General features: G+C 42.7%; 1 protein-coding gene across 1 annotated transcript in view; it reads left to right on the top strand.

Annotated features, from left to right (window-relative positions):
- The window catches only part of Dnah9 (dynein axonemal heavy chain 9), a 369830-nt gene that overhangs the window by 173857 nt on the left and 173750 nt on the right, over positions 1-22223 (top strand). The window contains exons 39-42 of the mRNA XM_045131009.1: positions 11782-11947; positions 13956-14058; positions 14613-14852; positions 18048-18215. Of these exons, the coding sequence (XP_044986944.1) occupies positions 11782-11947; positions 13956-14058; positions 14613-14852; positions 18048-18215 (677 nt within the window). The remainder of the gene's footprint in view (positions 1-11781; positions 11948-13955; positions 14059-14612; positions 14853-18047; positions 18216-22223) is intronic.

The raw sequence follows: 22223 nt of genomic DNA, 5'->3' as shown, positions 1-22223 counted from the left end.
TTATTGGAGAGCAAGTGGGTAAACAGCAAAGAAAGGGGCTGGAGAGATGGCTTAGTGGTTAAGCGCTTGCCTGTGAAGCCTAAGGACCCCGGTTCGAGGCTCAGTTCCCCAGGTCCCACGTTAGCCAGATGCACAAGGGGGCGCACGCGTCTGGAGTTCATTTGCGGTGGCTGGAAGCCCTGGCGCGCCCATTCTCTCTCTCTCTGTCTCTCTCTGTCTTTCTCTCTGTGTCTGTCCCTCTCAAATAAATAAATAAAAATTTAAAAAAAAAAAAAGAAAGAAAGCGAAGGGAGGTTGGGCGGTGGGTTGAGACAACTGAGCTCAGAAGCAGCTGAGCTGGATATTTAAAAGAAAGAGACAAGCAGGGCGGAGAATGCGGGGAAGGGAGAGTGAAAAAGGATGTAACAGGGCCGTTTCCTTTGCTGACTTGTTTTCCCAAGTAGGACTCTGGGGTTAGACCAGTTCTGTGATGACAGACAGCTTATATGGTTCCTGAACACCCCCCGCCCCAGGTGACCTTATCAGGTTGTGGTTTGGGAAGTTATTTACAACCCTGAAGAATTCCCTCTGTGCTAAAGCCTGTTCCAGTGCAAGCATGTTTCAGTAATTTTTGTGACTCTAATGATTGCTGGGACCCCAAACTTATTAACCCTTACAGCAGGCACCACAAAGCCAGGCATTTCATGTAGGATCTAAACTCTAGCCCTCATACTTTGAGTAGCAAACACCTTTCCCACTGAGCCATTGCCCTGTATCCTGCTTCTAAAGACCCAAAGTCCTCAATTCCTGGCACTGCGAAACTGTCAGTCCCCACATGGATTCGTGGATTCATAAGATATACTGGTGTTGTGTGTTTAACTTTTTCAAAAAGGTATTTATTTATTTATTTATTCATTCATTCATTTATTTGAAAGAGAGAGAGAGACAGAGACAGAATGGGTGCACCAGTGCCTCTAGCCATTACAAAGTCAAGACACATGTGCCACCTAGTGCATCTGGCTTAGGTGGGGAACGGAACCCAGGTCCTTAGGCTTGGCAGGCAAGTGCTTTAACTGCTAAGCCATCTCTCCAGCCCAGTGTTTAACTTTTATGTCTGCTTCATCCTAAGTTGTCCTTACGCAGCTCACTCATTTAGTCAGTGCTTTGATTCACATGGATCCGTGTCGTTCATTTTTACTCCTGCATAGAATTTCACTGCGTGAAGAAAGACCTGCTCTTTTCTCCATAATTGTATTGAAAAGTCACATCGTTTTCTTTGCATTTTTTCCTCTTTAAAAAAAAAAAAGTTTTATTGAGCTCTAACTGACATGTAATAAACTAAAGTACAATATTTGATATGCTTTGACATATTTAGAGGTCCATGCAACTGTCTTTGTAGTAGAGACACTGAGTTTTCCGACCTCTTCCTAGCTCCTCCCTCCCTCCCACCTTCCCACGCTGCACGCTCCAGGAAGCCATGGGTCTGCTTTCTGGCACAGCACATGAGTCTGTACTTTCTACAACTTCCTACAGTGGAATAACAAACATGCATGCTCTTTGTTTTCTTTTCTTTTTTTGGTGGGGGAGGGACCTTTTTCACACTACATGATTTTGAGATTTGTCTATGTGGTTTATCCTCTTCATGCTTGAAGAGTAAGGTAAAATTTGTGACACACCCAAAATGACTCCTAACATACAACAAGTACTTAGCAAGTGGAAGTTCTTATTATAATAATATTTACAAAGTGCTCCTCAAATTAAGAATCTGTGTGATTCAATAATTCCCAAGCTCTAACTGCTGAGATAAAAAAGTACACTAGCCAAATGTTTTTACTTAACAAGGGAGCTGAGGGGATAAACAACATTTTTGCGGGGAAAAAGCTCCCAGTATTGAAATAGGTTACAGAAGCCAAGCAGCCACAGCCTGCAGCTCACATGTCATGCTGGCCCAGCCTATGCTAATTTGTCTACATCCAGAGTTCTTGTACAGAGGAGACAGCTGCTAACAATGCCTGCATCTCCCATCTCACTGCAGTCTTGTAGTCTCCACCGAGGCCTCTTTTAGATAGCACACCTCCCTGAGAAGACAGGTGAGGGCTATGCTTCAGACATTCTTTTTTTTTTTTTTTAATTTAACTTATTAGTTTTCTTTTCAGCAGATAAAGGCAGTTTGGTACCATTGTTTAGGCTCATCTATGATCTACCCCCTCCCATTGGACCCTCCTTGTTGATGTAAATGGGTCGTGCATTGTGGAGTTAGCCCCCAGTTATTGGTATGATAAATGTCTCTGCAAATCATGACCCAACATGTGACTCTGACATTCTTTCCGCCCCCTCTTCCGCAAAATTTTCCTGAGCCATGTTGGGTTCATTTTCATTCTTATAGCCGTCACAGCTTTGGGATCAACATGGTACTTAATGGTTACAAAGTATCCACCATTCGGCTCTCCATCCATCTAGTCCCTTTATGGGTCATACTTTTAGTTGCAGGTAGCAGAAAAGCTAATACTCGTGGCATAGAGATCCCCAGGGAGGTAGGCAATCGCAAATTCTAGAACAATGGTTCAATCCCAGTGTGAAGGTATTTGTTATTCCCTTGACTGACCCCTGTAGGTGAGAGAATGGCTGTTGCTTCCTCCATCCCATTTGTGTCACAAATAGGAAAAAGGAGCACCTCAGGGTGGCGCACACCTGCAACCCCAGCATTCCTGAGAGGCTGATACAGGAGCCTCATATGCTTGTGTCTTCCTGTTCACAACTGCGTCCCGGTGGCCACGCATCTAGAAAGTGATGGGAGAGAATGAGTTTGCGAATGATGCTAGTCACAGGTCTATAGATAGCCTCCTTTTTTATTTTATTTTATTTCATTTCATTTCATTTCAGGCAGAGAAAAAGAGAGAGAGGAGAAGAGAGAATGGGGCAGACCAGGGCTGCCAGCCACTGCAAACAAACTCCAGACGTATGCCCCGCCTTGTGTGTCTGGCTTATGTGGGTCCTGGGGAATCCAACCTAGGTCTTTTGGCTTTGCAAGCAAGTGCCTTAACCACTAAGCCATCTCTCAGCCTAGCCTCCGTTTTCACAAGGAGCCCATAAGGCTTAAGGTGTTGAGTAACTTCCCTCAAAGTCACCCCATGCACTAACAGCAAAGCTGTCTGATCATGTAAAACTGTGCAGGCCTTCTGTTCTGATAAGGCTGCAAAGCCTGTATCTGAATTTCCATGGCAGAATGCCTGCTTGGTTTCTGTGGAGCACGATGAACGTGTCTTTCTCTTTGATGGTGACTGTAACAGGACCTTCAGCTGGCCATGGAAAGCTCAAACTTCAGCCAGCTGTTTCTAGTCCAGACACAAACCTAAGTTGATACCCTGCACCTCTAGGTGGAGGCCTGTGTTTGTTCTCCATTTGCCAGCTTCTCTGATCCCCATGAACCCAACTGGGTGACTCTCATTCCTTCCCTGGGTGACATCCTAAAGAGCCCATCCATGAGTTCTGTTGTGGGTCAGTACAATAAAAGACCTTTCTAGCTTATTTTTATTTTTTATAAGTATCCATGTTATATGCCTTCTAGAATTTAATGCCTGAAAAGATTTCTCATTTTGAAGAGATGGATTTGAATCACTAACCTGGGATGGCACGGTTACTATAATTAAACACAGATTTATTTCTGAGCTTTTGTGTGTGTGTGTCTCTGTGTGTGTAGATGCACCAGGGTCTCTTGTTGCTGAAAACAAATGTCTGTCCAGCTTTATATGGGTGGCTGGGGAATTGAATCCAGGAAAATAGGCTTTGCAAGCATGATCCTTTAACATTTGAGCAATCCCTCCAGCCCATACTTCTGAACTTTAAAGAAAGTAGCTCATAAAGAAATATGTAAGTAGACTGAAAATGCTACCAGCATGGCTCAGAGAATTTTGCCAAAGAAGGGGCACAAAGATTGTTAGAGCCACAAGTTGGGACATTTTGTACAGAGACATTACTTGTCCTCCATAACTGACTATCGTAATGCATGACCCACAATCCCCATGGGGTTGACCTGCATCCCCAATAAGGAAGGCCTCTTCAGAAAAGGGGCAGGGAGGAAGGAAAGGATAGTACCAAACTGTGTTGTTTACATACTAAATATGTCCATACCTAATAAAAAAATTAAAAAACCAAAAAAGGAATAAATATGTGAGAAAATGATACCCATAAGTTTCCTCCATTCTGAATTTTTTGGTGATTCTTTTATTATTATTATTTTTTTTTTTTTTTTTGAGGTAGGGTATTGCTCTAGCCCAGGCTGGCTTGGAATTCACAATGTAGTCTCAGGGTGGCCTCGAACTCTGCAATCCTCCTACCTCTGCCTCCCGGAGTGCTGGGATTAAAGGCATGGGCCACTATGCCAGGACTTAGTATTATTATTATTATTATTTTAATAGATCTATTTCTATCTCTCCAGGTACCTTAAGCTTCTACTTTTGAAAATGTAAAAAAAAAAAAGGTTTTACCTAATACATCTGCAAACAACCACAGATAGGATATCTTAGGGACAGAAAAGGAAGAACAAAGACCTTGGTAAAAGAGCCCATGGGCTTCCTTGACATCGAAAGGAGTTGGCTGAGCCTCATGCTGGGATAGTTCTGAGCTCTCTGGCCATCTGCAGTAGATACCACTTTTGAAGTTTCTATGACCTGCATACCTGACAAAGAAACCACTTGAATGGAGAAAGTATTCCTTTCAGCTGACAGCCCAAGGTCACAGGCAGGGAAAGCATGACGGCAGGAGAGTGAGGCAGCTGGCCATACTGTGTCTGCAGTCAGGAAGCGGAGGGCATTGGATGCCACTTCTTAGCTCACTTTCTCCTTGTATTCAGTCCAGGACCACAGACCATGGAATGGCGCTGCCGCCCACAGCTAAGGTGGGTCTTCCCATCTCAGGTAACATCATCTAGAAAGCCCTCACAGACATTCCTAGAGGTGACTCTAATCCTTATCAAGCTGACAATCAGAGATGATCACACCATCCAACTGCCATTTGAACCATTCAGCAAATAGAGAGCTGAATTATGCTAATTAGAGAGACGCTCAAATGCCTGAAACCAAGTAACATGAACCTCTGTCACTTGTTCATTAACACTTAAGGTTAGACAGAACTTTCAAAGGAAGAGCTTTATGGAGAATAGAGTTGTGAATAGGAAAGCGCCGGGGGTGGGGAAGGAAGTTATCATGGTTTATTGTCTATAATTATGGGTGTTATCAATTATAAAAAGTTTAAATAAAATTAAATAAAAACTAAAAAATTTTTTTTAAATATAACTTGAATAAAATACACCAAAATATTGAAAGTTGTGCTAACTGCTGGGTAATAGAATCCTGGCCAATTGTCACTTTCATTGCTGTGACATTTTTATGCTGTCTAATCTTTCTAAAATGAATATGTATGATCTTCATAGACATGCAAAGCATGATATTTCTTGAAAGAATAAATTAAAAGGCCTTTCAAATATAACTGAAAAGTCTTGCCATGAAAACATACATAATTTAAAAGGAAAACAGTTCAAGCACAGGTCCAGAGACCATGCCATTGCAAAGTAAATCATGACTAATTATTAGTGTTTCTGTGAAAAATATGGTGCATGCCATGAACTAACTGAGAGTTTCTCAAAGGCCTTTGCCAGGCAGACCATGTTTGGCAAGTGGTTGGTGGCAGTGGCTACCTGAGGGTCCACATGAGGCAGAGTTAGGGGAAAGCCTTGGCTTTGCCTTAGTACTTTGACTTCTCTAAACCTCTGCTTCCCCATCTGCTAAAAGAGTTTCAAGAGATAATGGCAATTCATCCTGGAGTTCTTTTCTTTAAATATTGCATTTATTTATTTGCTTATTTACTTGCATGCAGGAAGAAAGCATGCATGAGAGAGAAAGGGAGATAGAGAGAGAAGGAAAGAAAAAGAAAGAAAGAAAGAAAGAAAGAAAGAAAGGAAGGAAGGGAGGGAGGGAGGGAGGGAGGGAGGGAGGGAGGGAGGGAGGGAGGGAGGGAGGAAGGGGTGTGCTGGGGTTTCTTGCCTCTGCAAATGAACTGTAGATGCTGGTGCCACCTTGAGTATCTAGCTCTTTGTGGGTACTGAATCAAGCCTGGGCTGGCAGGCTTTGCAAGAAAGTGCCTTTAACCTCTGAGCCATCTCTCCAGCCTTCATTCTTGAGTTCTGAGAGTAAGTGATAACATAATTCAAGTCAAGTACTCCCTGTAGCAGGCCCCTAGCAAAACTGCTTGGATGAATGCCTATACTGGAGGCTGGGCTAGAAATACTCACAGAGCCTTTGTATGTAGCACAATGAAAAGAAAAAGCACTGTAATTACATCACATCCAAAGCCTTGGGCTCCAACTCTAGAGGGAGTTTAAACTCTTGAGCCTGTGTCTCTAACTGCAATGTGGGATGACAAGATGTTATTTACCCATCTCATGGAACTTTGTATAGTATCAGAATATATCCATTCATTCCATAGGTTTATAAACAATTCCTGAGCACTCTGTTACATGCTAGAGGCTGTGCTAGAAAAATCCCTGAACTCAGAGAATTTAGATTATGAAAGGGACAGTGAGATAACAAATAAAGAGGTAAAGAATAAAGTATATTAAGTGATAATGAGTGCGATAACGAGAAAGGAAGTGTGGTGGGAAAAAGAAGGGAGCGAGAGCATGAATAAGGACTCACTGAGTTAAAAAAATAAAAATAAAAACATTTGAGTGAGCAAATTAAGAAGCTGACAAACCATGCTGGCATGTGGAAGAAGAGGGCACCAGGCTTTAGAAGATGGCTCAACTAGTCCACACACACACACACACACACACACACACACGTGTGAGGACAAGATCCCCAGAAATGTAATCCTAGAGCTCAGTAAGCTGAGTCAGGTAGATGCTTAGAGCAAGATGGCTAGCTAGACTGGTAGAATCTGAGAGGCTCCAGATTCAGAAGGAGACTCAATCTCAACAAGCAAACTGGAGAGCAATAGAAAGTAACCCCTGATGTTGACCTCTGTCCTCCATACATATGTGGAACACACATGACTCACGCACATACAAACATGCATAGACACATCTACGTACAACACACACATATGCATGCAATAGGAAGGAAGGGGGCTTGAGAGATGGCTCAGAAGTTAAAGGCAGTTGCTTGCAAAGCCAGCTGGCCCAGGTTCAATTCTCTAGTACTAACAGGAAGCCAGATGCACAAAGTGGTCCATGCATCTTCAGCTTATTGTTTGCAATGGCAGGAGGCCCTGGTATACCCATACATTCTCTCTCTCTCTCTCTCTCTCTCTCTCTCTCTCTCTCTCTCTTTCTTTCCCTCAAATAAATAAATATTTTTTAAATGAAGGAATGGAAGGAAGAAAGAACATTAATTAGGGTTCCCTAGAGGAAAGAACCAATGGAATTAATATGTACAAGGGGGGGATTTATTGGATTACATGACAAATTACAGGTTGGGCAGTCCAACTACAACTGTACACAGAACAGGAAGTTGATACTCAGTCCACAAGGCTGGATACAGGACAAAGAGTCATAGGACCATGTAGGCACTTAGTCCACAAGGCCAAACAAAAAGCAAAAGTCTGCACAAGGGAGCAGAAAAGGAGCCAGGCTAAAAGCACTAACCAGCCAGGAGACTGTCCTGCTGCACAGAAGGAGGAAAAGCTCTAATGTTCTCCTGGAGTTTCCTTATATACAGTCTCCCAAAAGGAGGAACACACATTTGGGAGGAAGGACCACCTCATTCAGTTAATCGTGTCTGGAAATGCCGTCAGAGACCTGCTCAAGTCTCTCACTCCATTCCTAATTTTGTCAAACTGAAAACAAATAAAGAGAAGGAGAGAGAGAGAGAGACCAAGTCACTGGAGTAGCAAGTGATTGGTAAAGCTGAAGTAGATGGCTGGAGCAGACAGAGGAAACTTATTCTGCACAAGGTTTCCTAGTCTGCTGTCTTTGAGGGCAAAATGGAGTCCACCTGGAAATCAGGGGGACCATCTGGAAGGGATTACAGTCATCAGGCGAGAGCCAGTGGACAAGGCTGGTAGCCACAGGGATGCAAAAATGAGACAAGTGGGAAATCAAATGGTCTTCACATGTACGATAGTGGCCACATGGAAGCAGAGAAGGACATCAGTGGAAACACAGAGCCTGGGGGCAGATGGCACTACTCCCTGTGGCCACAGGCTGACCTGTAGGGGAAGTTCAGTAATACGGTACCCACCGGGGATAGGGCTGAGTCTCCAGTGCTGTGTCCAGCACAATCAGAGACATGCCAAGAGGTCACATTTCTTTTGACATCCTATTTGCCTTGTCCTTCAACATGGAGAGTTTCCCTCAAATATAAATCATAGTAACTCCTCTAGTCCTGCCCAAACACAGACTTATTCCACATAGGATGTGACGTAGAACTCAGGACTGTGTCTGCCTTTCCTCTCATCCTCAGGATAACTTCATGCTATCCACTGGAGACAACCCAGTGCTGCCCAAGGCCACTTCTTGATAACTGGTGTGCTTTGCTCCTCCACCATCCTGTAGCAGCATAAAGCGCTTAATCAATCCAAATTACAGGGACTGCTTAATTCCAGGGGTTATTTGAATATCATTGCCTTGGGAGGACAAGAAACAAAGATTGCTAAGGAAAGAGCTTCTTATTAGCAGGACTGTTCTTCAAATGTGTCCTTGGCAGCCCATTAATTATATTTCATTTTGACAGAACTCACATGTAGTTGTTAAATCTTTAGTGGGGGAAGGAAGAAGGTGTTGGGTGATTAATTGGTTGATAGTGTATGTTAATTGCATGCTAATTAAATTTAAATTTAATTCATATTTGAAACACTTAATTTCACTCAGGACCAGGAAATTAGAATATCCAAGCTTCTTGAAGGAACTTGTCTTTCTATCTGTCACCTCCCCAGTCTATTGACACTTTCCTCTTGTTTACAAACTTGTTTTTCAAGAGAAGAAATCAGATGGTTCTTAATGCTCCCATCTGTAATAAAAAAAAAGTGTTGGCTCTTGAAATCCATAAATATTTAATTGCTTTACTGAAAGAAAAAGTCTTATGTCTCCACCCTATTACATAAATTTGTTCTAAACAAGCCCTGTCAGGCTGGAAACAGTGCTGTCTGACTCCTTCTCTTTGGCTAGATAATGGAAGAAATCAGTCCAGAAGTGTCTGTGTATAAGATCCTGCAGAGTTACTGGGATTCTCTGGTAGAGGCCAGAAGACCTAAGATAGGGGAGGCAGCCATTCACAGCCCTGAAAACATCTGAGAAATTCTCTGAGGTTGTTGTTCCTACTCTTTATGATGGAAGACCTCACGAGAGATGAACTCTCTGCAAAGGTTTTTGATAAAATATCCAAAGACTCCTGTACCACAGCCTTCAGGATGGAAAGGGCCTCCACTGAGCCCTGGGAAGGGAGCCACAGCCATTAGGCCCTTACTGTATTAGGCATAGGTTCAGGTCTTCCCTGGGTCCTTGGCGATGAAGTATCTAGCCTTGTGACTATGAACACATTATTTGTTTTCTAATCTATAAACAAAGAAATCTAGGGACTGAAAGTAGTATATGAGTGTGGACTTTGAAGCTAACTGCTCTGATTAGTGTCGCAACACTAACATAGTCTTAATGATGCTTAGCTCTTCTGAGCTGTGGTTCCCTTACCTAGGAAGTGGGATACTATTCATCAGTAGACACGTCATAAGAATTAGATGAGATATTAAACGTTTGCAACAATCTAATTCAACACACTATAGTAAGACAGAGTTTGGTGAGCACTGTTACCAATTTCTTCCTGGTAGGTTCCAACTTCTCTTCTGGTGCCAGAGATGGCTGAATCTAGCAGTGGGAATACTGCTGTTTTCATATATATTCAGGAAGCACCTCCTCTCGTTCTAGATGCCTATGCTTTTCCAGTATTGGCCTCTGAGGATTAAACTTCCTTCTCTCACTGCATTGGTTACTTTCTTGTTGTAACTAAATATCTATCTGAGAAGAAGCAACTTAAGAAGGAAGTGTTTGTTTTGTCTTCTGGTTCAAGAGGAAACAAGTCTATTGTGGTGGGGAGGATACAGCAGCAGTATTAGGAGGCAGCTGGTCACATTACATCCATAGTCAGGAAATAGAGACCAATGAAAGGCCAGCAATGGACTTTTAGGGCCTGCTTGCAGGAACTCCAATACAGCCACATACTGGCTGGCCTCAGAAACTCTCCAGAATGATAGTGTAGGACTCCATGAGCCCCATCAATCCTGAATATTTTTTTTTAATTTTTATTTATTTATTTATTTGAGAGCATCAGACACAGAGAGAAAGACAGATAGAGGGAGAGAGAGAGAGTGGGCACGCCAGGGCTTCCAGCCACTGCAAACGAACTCCAGATGCGTGCGCCCCCTTGTGCATCTGGCTAACGTGGGACCTGGGGAACCGAGCCTCGAACCGGGGTCCTTAGGCTTCATAGGCAAGCACTTAACCGCTAAGCCATCTCTCCAGCCCATCCTGAATATTTTATGGCTTCAAAATCTGCCAAGTGCTGCTAACAGCTTGCATGGATCTTGGCATTGGCATTTGTGTGCCATCCAGATTTACCCTGGGAAAAATTTCCCTAGGCAAGTGCTTTTGAGTAGGTAACCCCTTCAGCAGCATTCATAGTTTGTGCTCTCTCCTTTCATATTAATTTTCATGGTCACAAGATGTAGCCTTGAATTAGTGGGGTCTTGCCTACAGAATGCCTGACCTGCTTTCCCAATGCAGAGCACCAGGTTTCTCTTCAAAGGTTCTAATATCTTTTACAGTTACAACTGCTTAAAATATTGTCTTATCCATAACTTGACACTTACATTTTTACTTGCCAAACTGTATGTTTTTTCATATCTCTCTGCTCCCTTTGTTACTCCATCTCACTATAGACCTGAATCACAGCAGTGAACAGTACCATGATCCAGCATAAATATTATCCTATCTGGAGATTTCCTCCAACAAACAAATTAGTCTATTATTTTTTAACTCAGCCTCATTCAGTTTTTTTCAGTATATGGACAAAATACAGCTAGATTCTTTGATGGAATAAAATGAACAGCCTCTATCCCAGTTCCCAATAGAGACCTTGTTTTCTGTCTAAGATGTTATGAGCCAGGCCTGTACTGTATGCATTCCTCTCAGCATTCTGGCCTTCTAAACTCCCACTGTCATGGCACTTTAAGCTCTCTATACAGCATTCTAGGACTATTCTAGCCCTAAGTTACAAGATCTTCCACATCCTTCCCACAGACCAGTTACAAAGGCATATGAACCAAAGGGTCAAGTTTATCATAGTAATGACCTGCCTCCAACTACTACATTTCTGTATTAGTTATATTTTTATTACTGTTGTAACCAAATACCTAACAAGAAACAACTTAAGGAGGAAGGGTTGAATTTTGTTTGTTTCTTTTTTTTTTTTTTTTTTGGTTTCTTGCTTAGAGTTTGGGAGGCTACTTCATCATGGTGGAGAAGAAAATCATGGCAGCAAGAGCGGGAGGTGCTGTCATAGCACCGGCATTCAGGGAGCAGTGAGCAAAGGTTTCTGGTGCTCAGCTTGCTTTTCATCCAGTCAGGGAGCCCAGCCTATGGAAGAACGCCCACAATTAGGGTGGGCCAACCCACCACAATTAGCCTACTCTAGAAACTCTCACAGACACATCCAGGGATCTGTCCCCTCCGTGATTTTACATCCTGCCAGGGTGATTTTACATCCTGCCAGGTTGACCATATTAACCATCACACTCACTAATGGTGTCTCCCCTCAGCTGTCCTGGAGAAGCCTCTAGAAAAGAAAGCTGGCAGAAATTATGGTCCTCCAGGCAACAAGAAGCTCATCTATTTGATTGATGACATGAACATGCCTGAGGTGGATGCCTACGGGACTGTGCAGCCCCATACTGTCATCAGACAGCATCTAGACTATGGGCACTGGTAAGAGTCCATGCATATGGGGTGGGGAAGTTGGGGCCGCAGGTCACTCAGTCCGCTACCACAATGGAAAACCCCCACTGGGCTCTGGTTCTACGTGAAGTTCCCTGGGTACATCATGCTCCTGAGGGATTCTGTGCTTCCTGCAGTGTTCCTTCAGACAAACTCTTTCAGATCAGGGAAAGTACTGAGCCCTCTTCTAAGAAACAAGCCTATAACTTACTTCAAGACTCGTCTCAATGATTGCTAGAGATTGGAAAATATGTGTGTTGGGAGAGGGGGCTTGGGAGAGGGGCAGAGAATGGAAAGGGGAACATTGCATGTTTTGAGCATATGCCATATATATATATATATATATATATATATATATATATATATACACACACATATATATATATACACACACACGCACACACACACAGAAACATCACACCAAAACCCACTAATATTCACAATTAGTATATGGTCATGTTTTGAAAGTATTCAATTAGGAAAGAAAAACATAAACAAGAAAAGACTCCCTCAGAAGTTGCATTCTCCAGATTTCTTATAGCACCAAAGTTGAATTAGCTACTCCCCCACCCACCTGGGCAAGTGGTCCAGTGTAACATTAGATGCACCTGCTCAGTCTTGGGTCTCTTCATAGCAATGCACAGGGTCTCATGGTGTCTCTTGCAACAGCCTGGTATTAGAGGCACAAAAATGAAATGTCAATGGTTGAGACATTGGGTTTCCTTCCTCCCTCACAGCGACTGCTCCTGAGAAAATGTGGGCAGGGGGGAAGGGAACTGAGAGGAGAATCACCCTGGAGATGCTAAGGAGCTGCCTTTCAGATTCCTGCCATGTGCAGCCATCCTTAACTCTGCAGTAGTATTTGAGTCACTACACTATGCTGGAAAGACAAGTCAACCTAACTTGTTTTATTTTGATTAATAATCAAAAATTATTTGATGGAAAATAGAAACTTCATGGAATTTCTGCCCTATTTCTTTCTTTATGCATACTTCTTCTCCTAACTGCCTATCTTATATGAACTCCTGTCCTCAAATTCCTACTGTATCAAAGTTGATGGCTTGGCCTTCTCTGAGAACCTCAGTGCCAACTCCATCCCTAATTCTCATCTGTACAACTTACTTGGCACTTCCTGCGCCCCATGCTCCTCCCTCCTTTGACATCTTACCAAAGGTATAACTGTTTGCCAGTATATTGGTTTCAAGCTTCTGCTCTTAAAAGTTCTCACTTCATCCGCTATTCTCCCTGCCTCTTTCCTGTCTCCATATTGAAACTTGAATAAATTTCTATTTTGTTTTGAACATATCATCTTCCAAGGCCACCTCTTTCTCTTCCTTCCCTTCTCACCTTCTTTCCCACCCTGTCTCCCTCTTCTGTACAACCAAATGCCCCTGTTGTTCCCTGCTTTGTGGTTGGCCTCCTACTCACTCCTCAAAGCAGTACACTTTGAATTTTCCCCCATGTACTGAACTGTCCCTGCTGATCTACTGATAACCTAGCTATTGTTATTGAACCCAGCAGCCCGATCTTTCTCCTCTCCACAGTGCTGATGGGGACAACCACTCTCTTTGTGAGAGTGCTGGCTCCCTTAGCCTTCTGGGTTTTGCCATATACCCCTGACTTGTCTGTTGCCTCTTAGTCCCTCTCTGTGTTCTTCTCTTGGGCTATTTCCATAAACTTTGTGTTTCTCCAAAGTTTATCTTGGGTTCATGTTTCTTCTCAATCTCTTATCAATGGATTTGGGCAGCTGAACTTCATGGATGGCAGAAATAATACCTCTCACCTTGAACAAACATTCACCTGCCTCACACGCAGCTGCCACCATGACGTTTGTTTGTTGGTTGGTTTGGTTTCATTTGGTTTAGTTTGTTTTGAGACAGGATCTAAGTAGCCCAGGCCAGTTTCACACTCACAATTCTCCTGCCTCAGCCTCATAAGTGCTGGTATTACAGACAGGTTCTACAACACCCAGCTCACTGGAGGTTTCTCACTGTTCTAGGTATGACCGGAACAAGCTGTCTCTGAAAGAGATCATGAACGTACAATATGTCTCCTGTATGAACCCCACTGCAGGCAGCTTTACCATCAACCCACGACTTCAGGTATGACAGGAGCCAGGCCTGGATGGTGCCCCCGAGTTCTAATAATACCTTATCAAAGCTGATGTCACTTGACTAAAACTGACATTTTCTCCTTCAGCCAACAAACATGGTAAATTTGATGGGAAGCCCTAAGTTGCATTTTTTAAGATGACTAATAGACTCCGAGACCCAGAGTCTTATAAAAGTCTAGAGCCAGAGGGGGTCAAAGAGGCCATATAATTTAGCTCCATCATTCCTCAGACAGGAGAACTTGAGATGATGAAATGACCTTCCCAATGACACGGGGACACTCAGTGTTGAGTTCAGACTTGGGTGCAGATTCTCTTCCCACTCCTCCATATTGCCAATTTTGAACAAAAACCCAAAGCCATTACTCCTTCAGCCACCTCAGGTTTAACCTAGGTTTGGAAGTAGTGTGAGAAATTTGACCAGCATGGGGCACTCAGAGCCCCAAAGAATCCTTCAGCTCCACCTCGCAGTCCAGGAGAGCTAATCTTCACGGGGAGGAACGTGACATCCAGCTCATTCTTCATTGCCTCTGTTTCCTCACACAGCGCCACTTCAGTGTGCTTGCCCTCTCCTTCCCGGGAACCGATGCCCTCGCCTCAATTTATAGCACCATCCTCACTCACCACCTGAAGCTCGGAAACTTCCCAGCCTTACTGCAGAAATCCATCACCCCACTGATCAACCTAGCCCTCGCCTTCCACCAGAAAATTGCCACCACATTTCTGCCCACAGCGATCAAATTCCACTACATTTTCAATCTCAGAGATTTTGCCAACATTTTTCAGGTGAGTTCATCTACTCTGAGATACCCTAGAAGGTTTAGGGAATCATGTAGCAGCTCCCATTCTTAATGAAATAAATCATGATTGCCAGAGTCTTTGGCAAAGACACAATTTGTGCGGAGTCAGAATAAACAGGCAGACAGTGCCATGGGCTGTGGGAAGAAGACCTCAACAAATTAGCTGTGTTTGCACACTACTGTTTCTCAATAGAGAATGCATTGTTGAGATGGTTCCTTCGGGGCGAAGAAGGCTCAGTATCTTGGAGCTAATATTCTATAGCTATTCTAGTATGTGGTGAGGAAAATGACAGAAAAGGGAAGAGAGAGGAAAGGAAAGGAAGGAGAAAGAAGAGTCAGAAGAAAACGAAAAGAAGAAATGAGAGTTAGGAGAAAAAGAAAAATTACTTTAGAACCCTTGGTATTATATTCATTGTTCTTAGGATGAATAAATGTCCCACAAACTATACAAGACAGAAGACATGCTGTAATACTACCACAGTGACATCTGTCATTTCTTGAGACAGCCTCAGTCCCCCCAGTTCCAAATTAATTTCCAAGTAAAGCTATGTCAGATCTTCCACACTTCTGGGTGTGGTGGATCACACATGGGATCCCAGCACTTGGAAGGCAGAAGGCTCTCAAGTTAGAAGCTAGATTGTATGACAGAGTGAAATCCTATTTCAAAATAAAAATGAAAGAAAAAAAAAACTCGGAAAAGATTGTATCTTTGCACCTGCTCAGTTGAATAGTGCCAGCATCTCTGCTCATTGCTGCAATTTTCCCCTGCCCCTCACTACGGGAACTTGCTTCAAAGAGCATTGCCACAGCCTCAGGCTCCCTCTGTCCTCCTGGGTCAGGTACAGCATCCTACTTCATAATATCTGTAAGTGTTCCATCCTGGACAAGTGATTGCAGAACCTTCCTTTCAAGAAGAGGGGAAAAAACATGCTTTATACACCAAACAGAGGCCACGCACGTGAGGGAATGACGTGGCCTGCATGGAGCTAGAACTAATTGTCCAGAGAACTTCTTGTGCAGGTAGAACCCTGAGGAACCTCAGACTACCAAAGATCTGGAGCCTGAGGATGTAGGGCTAACATGTCCAGCCAGGACTCTCAGTTGAAAGGAACAGCAGCTTTGAGAAAGATTTAACCAATAGGGGGTGCCATTGAGCCCCATAGCACGACAAGGTAAGGAGGACACAGGTAGGCCAACTCAGAACAGCATTCCCGGGTCAGATTAACTCCCGGGCAAGAATTCATTTTACAAATAAAGCAACAGAAACATACACAGATCAGGCAGATTGTCTCTGAGCCCAAAGGTAGCCACAAAGGAAGTAGAATCTTTGGTTCTTGACCTAGATAGACCCCTACTACCCTTCCCACCACTCATCCTGCCCATAACACCTGAACTTTTGAGTCGGAAAATAAACACAGAAGCATTGCTGGCCCCAGGCCTGGACCATGCTTTCCCATGTTAACTCCCATAGAGCCCTGATTGAGAAAGGCATTCACACACAGACTGCTCTTAAATCTCACTGCAACACAATGTGTGTGGGGGGTGGTGCATGTTATTGGACATATTTTACCATAGAAAAGCAGGAGGTAAAGTTGCTTGATAAAGTCACATTGCTCTTAAAAGGCAACACTAGAGAATTGGTGAAGTTTCCTTGACCGGGCAGGCTTTGCAAACAAGCACCTTTAACCACTGAACCAGCCAATATTTCAAAGAGGGACTATTTTTTTTCGGCATTGATTCACTGAAAACTTGTATGTTAAGTATCATGCTATATAGTGATAATACGATGACAAAAACAAACCTCAAAGTGAAATCTGTCAGCTTCTGTACAGTTGAGACACTTGCCACGAGATGAGACAAACTTAGACAAAGAAAAATGATTTGAAAAACTAATAATTCTTCTGCAGAAAGGACTATGTAGGGCACATCAGAAGCAATGCTGCTGAACAGGAAAGGGGATGTCTTAGGAGACTCAGTAAAGATACTAATTGAACTAGATTGTGAAAGATGAGCTTAGCAAGTGAAACAAGAAGAAATGGAAACACAAAATGTGAGCAGGATCAGAAAAAAAAATTGAATCTTCTGGAAATGGAATCTGGGCTTTGTGGAAGTAATGTTGAGGGTTCCCATAAAGGATGCTTTGGCTAGGCTCAATGACTGGGCATGCACATTAATCCATAAATAGCAAGGAGCCATTAAATGACCCATGTCCTCTAGGACAAAGAAGGAAGCAGAGAGAAAAGACACAAAAATAAGATTAAAGTTAGAGGTTCTGTTGAAGTTGCTAAAGGGTTCCAATGTTGATGGGTTTCACGTTCTTTATTGAAACCAGATGTGAGGGCATTGGCTAACAGTAGCAGAAAGATGGCAAATCCAGGATGAATGATAAATATGTAGAGCCATCCATATAGCATCAAGGCAGGGGAATGGAATAGAGATGAGATTGCTGATCTGCCAAGGTCAACCACACCCATTCCAGCTCTCTGTCAAAGTGCTGATTCTGCATAGCCAAATCACGACCTTAGTCAGTTTTCAAAATGGCACTTGTAGAATAAAATACAGAAGCAAATCCACCTCTCATCTCACAAAGGTGACTTTAAATATAGTGGTTAAATTATAGGAATTAAAGTCAGAAGGTCCTAGTTTTAAAACTGGGTGTCTTTGAAATAAGACAATTTATTCTGTGATATTGAGCATATTTCCATAATCCCAAATCCCAGTCTCCACATTATACAAAATGGATGAGGAGAAATTATTTCATAAGACCATCCTAAGGGTTGGATGAGCTTTTCCTGACAAAATATGTAGTCCAGTGCCTGACACGTATATACGGCTTCAATAGATTATTACTGTTGTAGTACTGAGTATGAGATATGTCAGAATAGGCTTATTTAGACATAATTAAAATTACTTCAACAACTTCAGAAAGTATTGTTGCTTCTCTCACACAGTAGCTATGAAGTTGCGACAGTAATTGAGGGCAAATATGTCTACATTCAACACTTTGTCTTTCTACATATTCTTTCTCAACATCCAAATGCCCCACCCATTGTGACATACTCCGTAATGGGACAATCCCCAGGCACTATCACAGTTTGGAAAAAATATATATTCTAGGATGTTCTGCTAGCTGTTGTACTTCTGAATTGTTATTGATGTCATTTTGTCTGTTTTCTGGAAGGGCATTCTTTTCTCCTCAGTGGAATGTGTAAAGTCCACACAAGACCTTGTAAAGCTCTATCTGCATGAATCTAACCGAGTTTATCGGGATAAAATGGTAGAAGAAAATGACTTTGATCTTTTTGATAAAATCCAGACAGAAGTAATCAAGAAAAATTTTGATTTTGATGTAAGTATAACTCTGTGGATATTTTAACTTCTTATTAATAATTTTCATGCATGTACAAAATGTATTTTGATTATCATTTCTACCCCTCCCTCTCTCTTACCCTCACTATCCCCAGACCCCTTCCACTGAACCCTTCCTCTATTCAACTAGTTCCTCTACTATTCTGATGTCTTTCTTTCCATTTCTGCCTTCCTTCGTCATCCATGACAACATGTTTATGGACCCAATATCACAGAGGTAATAGCTGCTACAAGCTCACAAATGTAACACAGCTGCCACATGTCTGACATGCAAAATTACAAGACTCTCCTCTGGCTTTTACATTCTTCCTGCCACCTTTTAGGCAACGTTCCCTGAGCCTTGGTAGGTGTGACAAAGATGTCTCATTTAATGCTCAGCATCCAATGGTCATTTCTCCTCAGCACTTTGATGGAGCTGAGCCTTCCCAAGAGTCACAGGAATCTATGCAAAGAACCTTCTCTGATCAAAACTGAGAGCAGCACTACTCTATGAGTAAAACGATGAGTAGAGAGGACCATGTGATGGGCACAGCATATTAATCTCAGTGCTTCATGTCTTACATTAAGATATCTGATGCAGGAGCTGCAGAAATGGCTGAGATGTTAAGGCACTTACTCGCCTGCAAAACCTAACATCCTTGGTTCAGTTCCCTGGTACTCTTATAAAACCAGATGCACAAAGTCATGCATGCATCTGGAGTCCATTTGCTGGGGCTGGAGGCTGTGGCATGCCCATTCTCATTTTCTCTCATTTCCAATCTCTCTCCCTCCTTCCTCACCTCCCTTCCTTTCCCTCCCTCCTTCTGTCTCTCTCTTCTTGCAAATAAATAAAATACTTTGAAATAAGATACCTGATATATTTGGAGTTTTTTTTTTCTTGTTTTTTCAAGGTAGGGTCTCATTCTAGCCCAGGCTGACCTGAAATTCACTATGCAGTATCAGAGTAGCTTCCAATTCGGGGCAATCCTCCTACCTTTGCCTTCCAAGTGCTGGGATTAAAGGCACGTACCACCACACCTGGCTAGAGAGTTTATTTTTGTACCAAGAGATATGTGTCTGGAGTCATTCTTCCACATAAAGATATCCCATTTCCTATGAACCACTTGTTGAAAATGTTCTCTTTTCCCCAATGTATGTTTTTGGCCTCTTTGTCAAAAATCAGGTAACTGTAGTTACATAAACTTATATCTGAATCCTCTAGTCTATTTCAAATATATATGTATATATATATGTGTGTGTGTATATATATATATATATATATATATATACATATATGTATATATATATGTGTGTGTGTGTGTGTGTGTGTGTCAATTTTTGTGCCAGTACCATACTATTTTTAGTCCTAAGGCTTGATAATATAACTTGAAATCAGATATGGTGATACTTCCAATAGTAGTCTTTTTACTGAGGATAGTTTTGGCTATCAAGGGTCTTTTGGGCTTACATATCAATTTTGAGGTAAATTTGTCCATTTCTCTAAAGAATGGTGCTGGAATTTTTATTGGGATTGCACTGAATCTGTATGATGATTTTGGTAGGATGGCCATTTCCTCATACTAATTCTTCTAACCCATGAGCATGGGAGATCTTCCCATGTTCCAGTGTCTTCCTCAATTTCCTTCTTTAGGTTTTAAAGTTTTCACTGTAGAGTTCTTTTACTTACTTGGTTAGGGATATTCTAAAATATTGGGGCTGGAGAGATGGTTTAGCAGTTAAGCGCTTGCCTGTGAAGCCTAAGGACCCTGGTTCGTGGCTTGATTCCCCAGGACCCATGTTAACCAGATGCACAAGGGGGCGCACGTGTCTGGAGTTCATTTGCAGTGGCTAGAAGCCCTGGTGCGCCCATTCTCTCTGTGTCTTTCTCTCTCTCTCTCTCTCTCTCTCTCTCTCTCTCTCTCTCTGTCACTCTCAAATAAATAAAAATGAACCAAAAACAATAAAATATTGAATTTTTTGGCTATTTTGAATGGGACTATTTATCCGAGTTTATAATCATTGTTTTGAGTTCTCTGTCTGGAGTCTCCACTACTTAGTTCTCACGGGGTTCTTGGCTATGGGACTGGCATTTCTTGGGAGAGAAAATTGTCTTGTTTTTTCCTGTTACACTAAGACTTTTCTGTCTGGGACAGTGCTTTGGTCAGGTCTGTCTGACACATCTCTGTTAGGTGAGTACTTGGAAGGGTGCTTGACTTTTCTTTGTGGTCACTGTTCCAGGGTGGGTTCTGTCGTGCTTAGGATTCTGTTCTGGAGGTAGTTGGTGCTGCTTCATGGGAAGGGTAGGGGGAGTGGTCTCAATTTGGTTGCAGCTGTGTGTGAACACATACTAGGGTCTCGGCTTGAATTGCAGCACACTGATGACCGCCACAGTGTGGGGGTAGGTTGCTAAAGGGAATCTGAGTACTGAAGCTCAGAACAGGTCCCAGCTCCAATAGCCGGCATGTCTGCAGTAGGAGATTCTGAGTGCTGGAACTAAATGCTGGACCCAGTGACAATACCATGCCTTCCTGTTCAGGCAGGGAGAGGAGAAAAGGAGTCGCACAGATCCCAGTCATGTCTGGTTGTCAATGGTGGTGATATAGGTAGAAACAAGTCATGACCACAGTAGTGGTGATGTGGGTTCATGAGAACCAGGTGGATGGGTAAAGAGATGGAGGAGACAGGATTCGCAGCAGTCCCTCTGTAACACCATGAGGGTGTGCACTGATAGAGGAATGGGGCAGAGAGAAATTGCGCCCATCACAAACCTTTCTGCCACTCTGTTTGGTGATAGCCAGTGGTGAGGGTCCTTCTTGAAATATAATGATAAGCACATAATTAAATTTAGCCCACTAACTGTGGAAAAGTCAGAGACAAGGTTAAGAAAAAGAAATCTATCAATTTTTTTCTAGTCCAAAAATGAAGGTCTGGAGAGAAGGCTTAGCAGTTAAGGTGCTTGCCTGTGAAGCCTAAGGATCCAGGTTTGATTCCCAGAACCCATATGAGCCAGATGCACATGGTGGCATATGCATCTGGAGTTTGTTTCCAGTAGCTAAACACCCTGTACACCTAATCTCTCTCTTTCTCTCTCTCTCTCTCTCTCTCTCTCTCTCCCTCCCTCCCTCCCTCTCTCTCTCTCTCTCTCTCACACACACACACATAAATAAATAAAAATAAAAACTTTTTTTAAAAAAATGAAAATACAAAATAGATGTAAGTTAACCATGGGACTCATGTTGTATCTGTAGAGGTCATCTGATCCCAAGACTGGTGTGGTCATGGGTCTCATGTTAAGTCTGTAGAGGCCATTTGAACCCAAGACATGTGTGGCCATTGGTCTCATGTTAAGTCTGTAGAGGTCATCTGAACCCGAGACATGTGTGGCCATTGGTCTCATGTTAAGTCTGCAGAGGCCATTTGAACCCAAGACATGTGTGGCCATTGGTCTCATGTTAAGTCTGTAGAGGTCATCTGAACCCGAGACATGTGTGGCCATTGGTCTCATGTTAAGTCTGCAGAGGCCATTTGAACCCAAGACATGTGTGGCCATGGGTCTCATGTCAAGTCTTTAGAGGTCATATGATCCCAGGGCTGGGGTGGTAGTGAGTCTCCTCAGTAGCATTTCCCAGGTTGAGTATCCAGGAGTAGCCATTTGTGGAGTGCTAATAACTATAAATAAGGAACAATTCTAAAACTTATAGCAATTTAGACAATTTTGAAGATCAAATATTTATTTTAAGAATGACTTATAATTTATTTCTCTGTTCACAAATCAGAGATAACTACTAATTACTCTCTTGTCATTTCTTTCTTCCTGCTTCTCATCCTTTTTGCCCTCCTCCTTACTCATCCTTTTGCACTCCTCTCCTCCTTGTTTTTGTTTTTTTCTGGGGCTGGAGTTTCGCTACACACTCCGACTGTTCTGTCATCATCACATGTCAGATTCATGACGTAGGCCAGGCTTGCCATTCTTGTTCTTCTCTTGCCTCCACCTCCAGAGTTGTGAGAT

Source organism: Jaculus jaculus, chromosome 12, assembly GCF_020740685.1.
Source record: "Jaculus jaculus isolate mJacJac1 chromosome 12, mJacJac1.mat.Y.cur, whole genome shotgun sequence".
Taxonomy (NCBI): Eukaryota; Metazoa; Chordata; class Mammalia; order Rodentia; family Dipodidae; genus Jaculus; species Jaculus jaculus.
Note: the sequence above shows the minus strand (reverse complement) of the source record. Positions and strands in the feature narration are given on the sequence as shown.